The sequence below is a fragment of the Vicia villosa genome, linkage group LG3, assembly GCF_029867415.1.
Source record: "Vicia villosa cultivar HV-30 ecotype Madison, WI linkage group LG3, Vvil1.0, whole genome shotgun sequence".
NCBI classification, from domain to species: Eukaryota; Viridiplantae; Streptophyta; class Magnoliopsida; order Fabales; family Fabaceae; genus Vicia; species Vicia villosa.
This window is the reverse complement of record NC_081182.1, coordinates 22,625,407-22,637,805: the sequence shown is the minus strand read 5'-3', so window position 1 is coordinate 22,637,805 and position 12,399 is coordinate 22,625,407. Positions and strand designations below refer to the sequence as shown.

Sequence of the window (12,399 nt, the reverse complement as noted above, 5' to 3'; positions counted from 1 at the left end):
CGTTGCAAACAAACAATGTTGTGTTTGAAAATACACCTCTCTTTTCCATTCCGCACCCTTCATCACCATCTCCAAAACACCTCACACACCACCTCCGTTCCTCGCCGTTCAAATCCACGATCAAAATGTCATCATCAACCCAAACCAAAACCAAAGCCATCGAACACATCGTCCTCTTCAAAGTCAAAGAAAACACCGAACCCTCAAAAGTAACCTCCATGGTTAACGGACTCAGTTCCTTCATCTCCCTAGATCAAGTCCTCCATCTTACCCTAGGCCCTCTCCTACGCAACTACTCCACCACGTTAACGTTCACTCACATGCTTCACAGTCGGTACAAGTCCAAAGAGGATCTCGAAGCTTACTCTGCGCATCCGAGTCACATTGGTGTCTTTAGAGGAAGCGTTCTCTCGATTATTGATGATCTAATGGCGGTGGATTGGGTGGCGGAGGATGTTGACGGAGGTGAATTGGTTTCGAATCCGGGGTCGGCGATTCGTGTGACATTTTTTAAGTTAAAGGAGGGTTGTTAGCGATGAGGTTGTGGTTTTAGGGTTCTTAATATCTTCATCTTCCTTCCTTTTCAAGTGGTTTTAGGGCTTGATAAGGAAACTCATTTAAGTGGAGAATGGATGCCTACATGGAGCAGTGGTGATTTGTGGCAAGGCCATCACCCATATAATGGGTTGCAGTGGTGATTTGAAATGAAACTACTCCAAATGCACAAAATTCTGGGTTTTTGTTGATATAATAACTAAGGGTATTAATGTCATTGCACTGGCTGAATATATGATGTGGAAATTCTATTCATTAAAAATTTAAAAAAACACTACCACATAAGAATTTTTGATGATGTGGCCTGATAAAGGGGCAAAATGAAACTTTTGAAATTTGTTAAGGCAATTCTTGCAACTTTTTTTTTTTGGCAGGGGATTTTTCAAACCAAGCCCATATGGAAGGGGTAAAAATAGGTATTAACCCTTAATATTATTACTAATGTTATGCACTCACAAGAAAAATTAAACCAAAGCCATTGAATTTTCTTGACTGACTTTGACTTTAGAGTCGGTTAGATCGACACTAACAAGGTTTCATTGATTTTCTTCGGTTGACTATAGAGTCAGCTGGGCCGATGCTAATAAGTTCCATTGACTTTCCTTGGTTGACTATAGAGTCGGCTTAGCCAACGTTAAGAGAAATTGTTAACTTTAAGTCAGCTTGGGCAACGATAAGCATAATCGTTGACTTATCATGTTTTTGAAAAAATATAGCGTCAGACCTTTTAGTGTCCACTAAGCCTCGGTTTAGCTGAGGCTAACTAGCCTTGGTTTCTTTATAGCTGTCCCATTAGCTTCGAGGGTTTTATACAAGGCATGACCCCGACGCTAAATTCATATTAGTGATTGTTTTTTCACCTTTAACGTCTGCAAACGATCGACGCTAAAAAATATTTTTCTAGTGGTGGTTCCCTTTACTCTTAGAATATGTAGCACCTATGTTTGCCTCTTATCTTATGCTTTTTGGTGTTTTCTTGGATCTGTCCATGGGTGTGCTGATTTCTCTAATCAGGATTCCACAATCTTTGTCGTCTTCGGTTAATGGAACTATAAACATAAAATGTTGTCAAATAAACCTATTTATACGATCCAATTTTGATTTTGATTAAGTTTAGATTTATGACTAAAAATATAGATCCCAACAAACTTGAGAAGGTTCCATTGATCCATGCTCGACCAAGAGATCATTGGCTAATAACTTTAGAATCGCCTGACTACATATTTTAGCTCACAATTTAATTATTTATAGGTCTAAATAGAACTTAAAATGTTAGTGAGATGAAATGAGCATTCACATTGTAATTGTGTGCCTCAAAATCTTAAGTTTTGAAGAGAAGGAAACATGTTTCGGGACAAATGAAAATATAAATGTGAAAGAGCAGCAGAGAAGTCGACAAAAGCGCCTGAGTCGTGAAGCATCCTTGTGGCAGGTCGCGACCAACAGTGGTGCCATAGCCATATAGTAGTATAATCTAGTAGTGGATGCTTACAACAGCGAAACGCGCAATCAATGTGCGGCCTATGGGGGCATTAGAACTCCGATGATTCGCACGACATTGTTGTTTTGGTAGCAGTATGGTTGTAGTAGGACGACATCGACTCATCAATTGTCCGAACGGATCGTTGGTCTCGGTTGGGTTGGTATGAGTCACGGGTCCATTTAATGATGGGTCGTATTTTGGACTTGTTTCCCATCTGTTAGGTTTTAGCATTATAAGTTTCCCATCTGTCCGTTTTTTCTGCACTTTATTGCGAGACTGGTCAAGGTTTTAGGCCTGCAACCTTTGATTTGTCAGCCTAAATTTTTTTCCGGGATTTTAGCCTTAAAAGATGCAGTGCTCGTGGGCTCACTCCACACCACCCTAATTCTTTTGGGGGGCAAGCCAATGCTTTAGGCCCGCACCATCAACTATACCTGCTTCGCTCCATACTATTTTTTCTCCGAGTTTTTGCGGGGCAGACAGTTGCATGGCGAGCCTAAACGGGACGGGTATGCACATTTTCTACCCCTACTTTTGTTAATTAAGAGACAAAGACATATGAAATAGTTGTATTCTTATTTAGAGAGTCAATGTATAAATTCATTAGAATTTGTGATACTTTGAAGGCATTTAAGGAGATTGAGAACATTTTTTTGGACTGATCGAGAAACTCTTTTAACCACTTTAATTTATGTGAATCATATGTAGAGTGAGAGAGATTTAAAAACACTTAGATATAAAATATGGTTGCTTTTAAAACCTCATGTAATTATTTTCTTATAATTCATTTGTAATTTCTTATAACAACTTTTAAAAACTATAGTGAATCAAAGAACTTCTATCTTTTCTATAATAAAATATTTGATTGAATCGAATAAACAAATTCTTTCTGTCCTAATCTTTTATCTTGCTCTTGCCTTTATATTATTTAAGATGCTATATAGTTTTAGATTATTTACAATGTAGCTTTCAATATGGTGATTTCCACGTTTTAAACTAAAAATAATAAAATTAATATATATTGCATACTTTGTGTTATTGATATGAAAACATGACATATGTTGAAATGTGCATTAAAGAGCTACTGTACACGGGTGTGTATATTAAGGGATATCCATTCAAAAAGAAAATTCTTTGACTCCTTTATCTAAATATAGTTTATGATGAAATCACAAATAATGGTTTGAAGGAATCCAAAAAGAAGAAGGAGGCTTACCCTACCCTACTTGGTGCGCACTGGCTAGAGATCTGTCCAAATATCGAGGAGAGGGACTTAGAATTTTGGCAGTATATAAACTACCACAATCTCAAACACTCTTCCCACCTTCAACTATAGTAACTCCCTCTACTTTCTCTCATACTTAGAATTTTGTATTTTCTACAGTTTTTTTAAGGGAAAGATGAACAGACCAGGAGATTGGAACTGCAGGGCATGCAACCACCTCAACTTCCAGAGAAGAGAATCTTGCCAACGATGTGGTGAATCAAAGTCGATGTCTAGCGGCGGCGGCGGAGGAGATTACGGTGTAGCCGCCTTCGGTGGTGGAAGAGGCTCTAGTTCGCCTTTTCCTTTCACCACTGGCCCTGATGTCCGCCCAGGTGACTGGTATTGTACTGTTGGCAACTGTGGAGCTCACAACTTTGCCAGCCGCTCTAGCTGCTTCAAATGTGGTGCCCCTAAGGATATTGATACCTTCTCCTCTGACTCCTCAGACATGCCAAGGCTATTGAGATCACCATACGGCTTTGGAGGTGGTGGTAGCGCAGGCGCCTCCACCCGCCCCGGATGGAAATCCGGTGACTGGATATGTACCAGGTTCTCATTCTCAATATCATTTCTTTTATTTATAAAATATGATATATTTAATTTATATATAGATCAGATATATCCGTTATTCAATGAAATAAAAAATTTGTGAACGTGTAGGTCTGGTTGTAACGAGCATAACTTTGCGAATAGAATGGAGTGTTACCGATGCAATGGCCCGAGAGACTCTAGTTCTGGAAGGTCTTCTTATTTATCTTGAACTTCATTCCTCCATCATGGTAATTCATTTTGATAATATATATATATACATTTTCCCATGCATGTATATGAGACTTACATTACATTACATGCAAGTATATTAATGTGTATTTATTTTCTCAATTTCAGGTTTGGTGTTGAAGAAGAGAGAATTGATAGAGGCTATTATGTTTCCTAGCTAGAGATAGTTATTTATTTTTGGTCTCTATCAATGTTACTTTCTTCATATTTTTTTTCCCTTTTGTTTTTGCTTCTTTTGATTTTGTTTGATCGAGCTAGCTAGCTAGAAAGGAATCTTGTTTAGGTTTGAATAATATTTTGAGTATGGTTGGTGCTGATCAGTGTATCTCGGCAGTTATCTAGCTAGCCCATGTACTTTTTTTCAGTATCAGCAGTTTAATATTAATTAGTACTATGATTAATTTGGTGCAAAGATATTGTGTTGTGTTGTTGTTTATCCAAGACGTGTTCTCAAAAGAATATAAGATGCTCTCTCTTCTCTTTCTCTTTTTTACTACTCTCTTTAGTGGAGACGGGTTCCAATGATTTTTTTTTGGATTTTGAATATTTGGCAACGGGTTCCAATGATTATAAAGCAAGAAAAGGCCAATATTATGCTTTTAGTTTTGGTTCTATCTGACCAATTTAGTACGTTAGATTCTTTTTTTCAATAACAAAATCTAAAAAAAAAAAAAGAGTATAAAGGATACTACGTAGGCAGAATTAACTGTCAAGAAAACCTTAAGCGAAGGGCCACACAATAGTAACTTATCATATTTATAACAGAAATTGAAATTATTTTGTGGATTGAAACTGACTCTCAATTAGTCACACTGACTTTTCATTCACAAAATTGTTTATTGTAAATTAAAAAGTATATTGTTTAATTGTTTGAAATTCACTGGTAATATAAATTTTATCATATACCATTATACATATAAGTTGTTGTTTTAGGTATTGAAATTAATGACATGCATTGGTTGGATAAAATTGAATTTTCTATTATGGATAATTATATTAGGAATAGACTTAGCATTCCAGAATATATATTTGGTCGGTTATTCTTCTGCTATGAAACTAGATGATAATCGGATAGGATGAATGATAGGAGTGTTATGGTGGTTCAACATGCCAATGTGGGAGAGGGGGTTGACTTGCAACTAGGGGTGACAAAACGAACCCGACCTGTTGGGTATGTCTGTTTTGTCCGCACTTTTGTGCGGAGAGAGTTAAGGTTTTAGGTCTTCACCCTCTAGTGTGACCGTCCCGCTCTGCCCCGTTTTTTATACGGACACGTGCATTAACGTAAATTTTGAAATTTTAGGTTTAAAAAGTGCAGTGTCCGCGGGCCTAACCCGCTCCGCCCTCACTTTATTTGCGGGGAGGGTCAAGGTTTTCGGCTCACACCCTCAACACTGATCGTCCTGCCTCGCCCCACTCCGTTTTCTTGCAGGCTTTTGTAGGGCGGGACTAAACGGGGTGGACATGCCCGTTTGCCACCCCTACTTGTAACGTTAGCATTTCAATGCTCAAGTCAATAAGAGAGTGAAAAATAAAGTTTTGATGGAGAAGAATTTGAATACCTATGGAGTGACGCGTTTTCCTCTTTTAATTGAGGAAATGATTGGTAATTTCATATGTGTGGACGGCGTACGTGGGATGCATCCAGTCGTTAGATTGATTTGAGAGATTGACATGATATCCTCGTGAGAGATATTCTGCGGAGGGAGGGTTTGTGGCATGCGTTGTTATCGGGCCACGGGATCTGTGGACATTGAAGTCCTAGATGGAACATTGATGTTCTTGAGAATAGGCGCATCTTTGAAGTTGTAACGTAACGTTGGGAGTGACTGGCATGTTTTTACTCGCTAGCTAGAAACTACGGTCATCCTTCTTTGGATTGCTTGAGGTCATTTCCTTCACATTTCACATCTAGAATCGTGATCACTCTATCTCACACCTCACTCTCTCTCTAAAAATATTTTTCAACTTTCTCTCACTTAAATTTAGCCATAAAGCTTATGAGAAAGTCATTTTGTTTAGGAATTCTTTATAATTCTGAAAGTCCTTTTATTTAGGAATTCATTGAGGAACATTTTTACCTTGGTTGAATAATTTATCCATAAGGGATTGTTTGTTTGGGTTCAAAGCTAAACCTTTTAAAAGCTTTGGTTTAGGAATTTAGATTCTAAGTCGTCGTTTTGGTTCGTAAGCTCAACCCGTTCAAAAGCTTGCTTCGGTTTGAGATCAACCCGAGTATAAAATCTCAACTTGATTCGTGGATATCTTAGTAAAAACCTCGATTCGGTTCGTAAGCTCAACCTAGTTAATATCTTTCTTTGGTTCAAGATAAGCCCGATATTAAATCTCAGTGCTTCATGGTTAGCCTATTCAAAGCCTCAGTTCAGTTTGTGAGTTTAACCTAGTTTAAAAGCTCACCTTTTTTCTAGATAAACTTATGTAAAATCTAGGTTTAGATTAGGGGACTTACCACTTCAAGTTGTTAACTGGAAAGGACTAACCACTTAAATCTGTCGTTTGGTAGGAAGACTAACCTCTTCTCTTAACTGTTCACGATTTGGTTGGAAGTTAGCATGAAACGTCATTTTTCAAAATATAAGGGGGTTTGAGAGTTCAACATAATAAAAGCTCTTAAGAATTACTTAATACTTTCAAGAACAAATATTGGGGAGAGGATTTGGTCATTTCATTTTTTACTGAACCTTTTTAATTCCTGGTGTTATTTCTTTATACCTTACTTCTTTACTTTTCGCATATTTACTCTGTGCTACAAATTTCTCAAACGTTATAAAAATGTTTTTAAACTCTAAAAATGATCCTAAATTTTTTTCAAACTATCATTTTTCAGAAACACACAATTCATCCCCCCACTCTCTTGTGTGTGAAGTCACATGTCTAATAAGTGGCATCAGAGTCTAACTCCTATTCAAGGACTAATATTTTCATGAGGAAGGTGACTTCCAACACATTTTTAAAAAGAGCTCATTCCTAAACACACCTCTATCGTTTGATGGTACTAGGTTTGAAATCTGGAAAGCTAGATTTATAATCTTTATTCAATGTATCAATAGTGAATTATGGGAAACTCTAATCAACGGTCTGTTTATTCCTACTCACTAAATAGATGGAGAAGTAGTAGATAAATCTGGTTCTCTTTGGACTGTATAAGGATAGAGAAAAATTGAAATAGATTACAAAGCCAAAAACGTTCAAGTGATGACTTTATATGATAGTAAGTTTCTTTCTGTTTATAATTGCAAAACTGCCAAACAAATATGGGATACTCTTGAAATGATATATGGAGTCTCTCCTAGTATCGAATAAGAGAAAATGAACATACCAGACGAAGAAGATGACGGTATCATTCATCAATGTTCTTCAAAGCTTAGAACTGCTAGAAATTTTATTGGAACATTTGTTACTAATCAATATCTAAGAATTAAGAATTGGAAACTCAATCCAATCCATAAATCAAAATATGGGAGTGTATGTGAATTTCGGGAAAAATCAAAGAAGGAGTAAATCATTAAAAAAAATTGAATGAACTAGTTCAGTTACTTGAAGTTGAAGGTACAAGCTCAAAGATTGAAGAATATTCAACAACCTCATCAAACTTCTATCAGATAACTTACATGGTCTTCTTTGAAGGAACACACCCAGTAGTTGAATGATCTTCGAAAGATTTAACATCAAATGAAGGAACCTCATCTATGAGAGAATGTGAAAAAGAAGTATTATCTAGTGGAATCTTCTAAAGAATAAGAGAAGACGAAGCATTCATAAATCAAGAAGAGTCAACCTTAGGGAGAATCATAGAACAATCCTCTTCAAACAAAGAATATGAAGTTTTCTCAAAGACAACCTACGAGGAAGATGATTATAAGGTTACTAAACCACCCTATCAGAAATGATTTAAAATTAATTCTAAGTTGGTTTAAGAAAATGATAGGATTAGAAAATGCAATAAAACGCTTATATTAGAAATTGCCAACATTAGAAACTCTACAGAAGCTTATGAGACTTATGTCTCATTGAAAAAGGAGGTGACAGATTTGTCAGAAACCCTAAGTAAATTTACTAAGGGAAAAGAAAACCTTGTAAATTTGATCTTATCAAGTCAAAGGCCTTCCTTAAATAAAAGTGGACTAGGTTTTAAAACAAATAAAACACCTAGTAAATGATTAAATAGGAAGAAAAAGAATCGACCTATTTATAAATGCAAACATTGCAACGAATTTGGCCATTTAGAAACTTTTTTTGTTTTGATAAGTTGAAAAGGTCTAAAGGTAACAACCTTAGACCTAGTGGAAGAACTAACGCACCTGGATCCATGAAAATTTGGGTAGAAAATATGAAATCCTAGTATGTTTTGCAAGGTTACTTTGCATATCGAAACTTTAATGGATATCAAATGGAATTTTGCAAAGCAAAGAGCATACCTTCAAGTATTCATTATTTTTTAAGTCTCTGATCTAAGAATGATTGATGATGGTGAATATCAATGATAATGATCAAAGCAAGGTTTTTCATTGATGATATCTCAACATTTCTTATACTTAATGTTCAGCATACCTCATAATAGATTGAGAGGATACGTCTGCGGTGGACATATTCGTCTCGTTGTTTGAACCAAATCCCACATTCAACGATTCATAGAGAAGGCCACGCCACAATATGTTGGTGTTCCTTTTAGGAGAAGATTTATCAAGACTTCTTGATATGTGAGGTAGTACACTATTTTAAAGATGAAATGATCGGAAAACTCTGATTAATTCTTTAAAATTATGGATTTAATTTTGATCATCAAATAAAATCAATTTAGTAACCAAAAAAATGAGTTTTTAAGTTTTTATATAGGGGAGGTGCAAATAAAATTGAATAGGGGTGCAAAAAAGTAATAGCCAAAAGAAAATCCAAGACAAGGCCCAAAAAGCACCTTGAAGGATGATTGACGTAAGCCCAATCAGTTGGCATATTGAGGAAATTGATTGGAGAGGCTCAGCCCGCATATTTTCATATCAAATCCAAGCTAAACATAGTCTCTCTATGGAAATCAGATCCTCGCATTAATGATACATGTTCAATTTCTTGAAAGATCTAATCATCCAATCGATTGGAGCCCCAAGCCAATAAATTGACACACCAATTTCATAATTAATTTGATCTGATGTTAAATATGCACAATCTCGATTAATGGCTTGCAAGAATTACACGCTCAAATTGTTGGAAAGAACTCTATAAATAGGTATACATCTCTCACTCTTTTGCATTGCATACTTTTCTCTCAAATTGTGCGTGTATTATTCTATCAAAATCCTCATGGCTCCTAGAAGGCTAATCTTTTCCTCTAATCTTCTCTCTGATTCTTTCACTACTCAACAACAAGAAACGAGATTCCTTCAATATTTTGCCAACAGAAACATCATGAGAATTCACACCTTAGATTCTGAAGTTTTAAGAGAATGTGAATTCTTTAAGACTTTTGAAGAACTAAACCTATCTACCTTATTTTTCAACCCCTCTAGCAAGGCGTATCCATCATTAGTTAATATGCTCTTTTCAAATATTTACTTCTTTGATAGAATAGTCAATTATTAAGTAAAGAGGCATAGGATATCTCTGTCACTAGAAGAGTTTGCAAACATCCTAAATCTTCCTCATGAAGATATTGTCCTTCATCCCGGAGATAAAGGATACAACTTCAACCACAAGAATGTTTCATCCTTTTAATGAAGAATCCATCACCCTCTATATTAAATCCATTCGCTGTTGGATACATTATCCCTGATAGTCATATGATCCATTATATGACCAATCACATACTTTTTCCAAGAAAGAACAACTTTGGCCTCATAAATCAATTTGATGTTGAAGTGATATGGGTGATAGAGACAAAATCAAGGCAAACTAGGAAAATCAAGTAATTTGATACATGATAGGAAGCAAGAAAGAAGGAGTGTTCCTACCATATGTTAATCTGATCACAAAGATTCTGGAACACAACGGATTTAACTTTGGAGAAGAAGAATATGTAGAAGTTGTAACAAAAAATAGGAAAACAAGTGTTAACAACAGTGAGATATGATTCATCGATGAAAAAGGGACTAAAAAGCCCTCAAATGAAAAGAAGAGAAATATGGATATGATCGAGAAGCACCTATATATTTATAGAATTTTGACTTCATTATCCCTTAATTGTCCTCAATTAAAGTCATACTCATAGTCATAATGAAGAAGCTTGATGTGACAAATGACAAGATCGGTTTCATAACCCATCACTTTATCAAGGATCCATCACTACTACCTCAAGACATGATCTTGAATGATGATTTTGACCTAGAATAATCTCACTTATATTTTCTTTCAGTGTGTTTCTTTTTTTTCCTGTTATTTCAAAATTCCGCAATTTCCCGCTTTTTGTACTTTGAGTTTTAACAATTTAAATTAACAAAGTGTGACATTTTCCTTTCCTAAATGTCATTGTGCTTATGTTTGCATATTTAAATTCTCACAATGAATCTTTACCAGCATTATTTATTTTGACAAAAGGGGAGAAGTATACTCTCAGAAGGAGTAGAGTATACTTTCTACTTAATTGAGGGGGAGTTTAATCACTTCAAATATATTTGTTTATTTCTTTTACCACCTCCCTGGGAGATTCACTGTCATCATAAAAAAGGGGGGCATGTGGAACCATGTTTTACAGGTTTATGTAGCTCTCATGCTCTTAATGATAAATATGCTTTTGATAATAACAACTAAATACAAGCATAACAAACAGTTAAAAATGCAAGCAGAATAAGTAGGGTTTGAGGATTACTACAAAAATACTATAATGATAACACTTAAATGGAATAAAAATCAAGCCTCATCTTCAAGAAGAATTCAATCAAGTGTCTATAAGATTGGATTACTTGACAAGTTCTTAAGCTTCAAATTGTGAAAGCTTGCCTTATCGTGTCTGAGTGAACAATATGTTGTATAAGCATAAAGTTGTTTTTTGTATAGTTATACGGTTAAATTACACACACACACCCACACACACAAAAATGTTTTCAAGCTTATTTTTCCTAAAGAATTATTCTTTAAAATGTTTTAAAGTCGTGTCATGTGAATTAGGAACTGTTTGAATAATTTTGGATAAAATTTGTATTATCCAAATGATTGGCTCTTATACCTAAATGGTTAGTGTCATACCCCAAAATTTTCCCATCATATTTAATCATATTTCAGTCCATCTGACTTTCAAATGCTCAAAGATACACAAGAAGGAAGCATGTAGTCGCTCTCCTAAACAACAGCCTCTAAACTAGGGTTTTGTATTTCTCAAAGTAAAATCAAGTTCTAAGACCTCAAATGAGTCCCATGGCCTCTCATATGCTTCAAAGGATCCTCATTCCAAGTTTCAAGCTCTGATTCATAGGATTGCTCAGTCAACTGCTCAAATGATCAATAGGCGACTGGTTTGACCTAAAAGTCAACTATGGTCAAAGTACAGTCAAAATTCCTGATTTTTGGTCAACATCCTCATTTTGAAGTGTAATTCATCATTTGATCAAGGATTGATCATGATTCATCAAGAAAAGCTCCAAAATCATCAAAAACCTAAGTTTCTAAATTAGGGTTTTTAAGGAGAAAGTCAACCCAACTTTGACCAGCCATAACTTTCACATGGAACATCAGAAATTTCCCATCCAAAGATCAGTTTGAAGGAAATTGAATTCTCTACAATTTTTTCTCTCACAAGCCAAGTCCAAAAATGCTTCATTTGAGAGATATGGATGAAAATATTATAGGTCCTTCTAGAATCTCGCAAAAAGCTGTTTTTTGTCAGAAGGCATATCATCAAGATAAAATCTCCAAATAAAAAATATGTTCCAAAGTGGGTTGCAAAGGACATCTTGGGCTTTCCAAAAAGTCCTAGAACACCTTCATAAGATGAAAATTGAGTGAGTGATGATCGTCAGAATTTGGGGAAATTTGAGGAAATGCATGAAACCCTAAGTGAGGAATTTTGGTTTGTTAAGTAACGGGCCCATATTTTTGTGTTATCCACGTGATTCCAAACTCCTAGGAGGCCCATAAATCTATTTATATTTATTTTATGATTTTTATTTCATTTATTTTGAGTTTATTTATTTAAATTCAAATAAAACCAAATAAAATCATAAATTAAATAACAAAAGATCATGAGTTTATTTTAAATCTTTTTCTCTCAATCTAAAATTATCTTGGGACCCATAATTTAATCTCACATAATTAGTTTTTGATTTTTATTCTTTTTATTTTGAGTTTATTCATTTAAATTCAAAAT

General features: G+C 35.2%; 2 protein-coding genes across 2 annotated transcripts; both read left to right on the top strand.

Annotated features, from left to right (window-relative positions):
• Positions 1-218: 218 nt before the first annotated feature.
• On the top strand, positions 219-533 carry LOC131657713 (stress-response A/B barrel domain-containing protein UP3-like). The gene has a single exon (XM_058927079.1). The coding sequence runs from the start codon at positions 219-221 to the stop codon at positions 531-533; it is 315 nt and encodes a 104-aa protein (XP_058783062.1).
• Positions 534-3,375: 2,842 nt separating this feature from the next.
• LOC131655138 (RNA-binding protein involved in heterochromatin assembly dri1-like) lies at positions 3,376-4,486 on the top strand. Its single transcript, XM_058925043.1, has 3 exons — positions 3,376-3,854; positions 3,966-4,084; positions 4,194-4,486. The coding sequence occupies exons 1-2, from the start codon at positions 3,439-3,441 to the stop codon at positions 4,063-4,065; spliced, it is 516 nt and encodes a 171-aa protein (XP_058781026.1). The 5' UTR covers positions 3,376-3,438; the 3' UTR covers positions 4,066-4,084; positions 4,194-4,486.
• The last annotated feature ends 7,913 nt before the right edge of the window (positions 4,487-12,399 follow it).

What these genes read in the sequence shown, in the direction of transcription:
- LOC131655138 (XM_058925043.1), top strand. Translation starts at nt 3,439, where the DNA reads ATGAACAGACCAGGAGATTGGAACTGCAGGGCATGCAACCACCTCAAC. An exon ending in GGTGACTGGATATGTACCAG is followed by an intron (nt 3,855 to 3,965) that starts GTTCTCATTCTC and finishes GTGAACGTGTAG; the next exon opens with GTCTGGTTGTAACGAGCATA.
- LOC131657713 (XM_058927079.1), top strand. Translation starts at nt 219, where the DNA reads ATGGTTAACGGACTCAGTTCCTTCATCTCCCTAGATCAAGTCCTCCAT.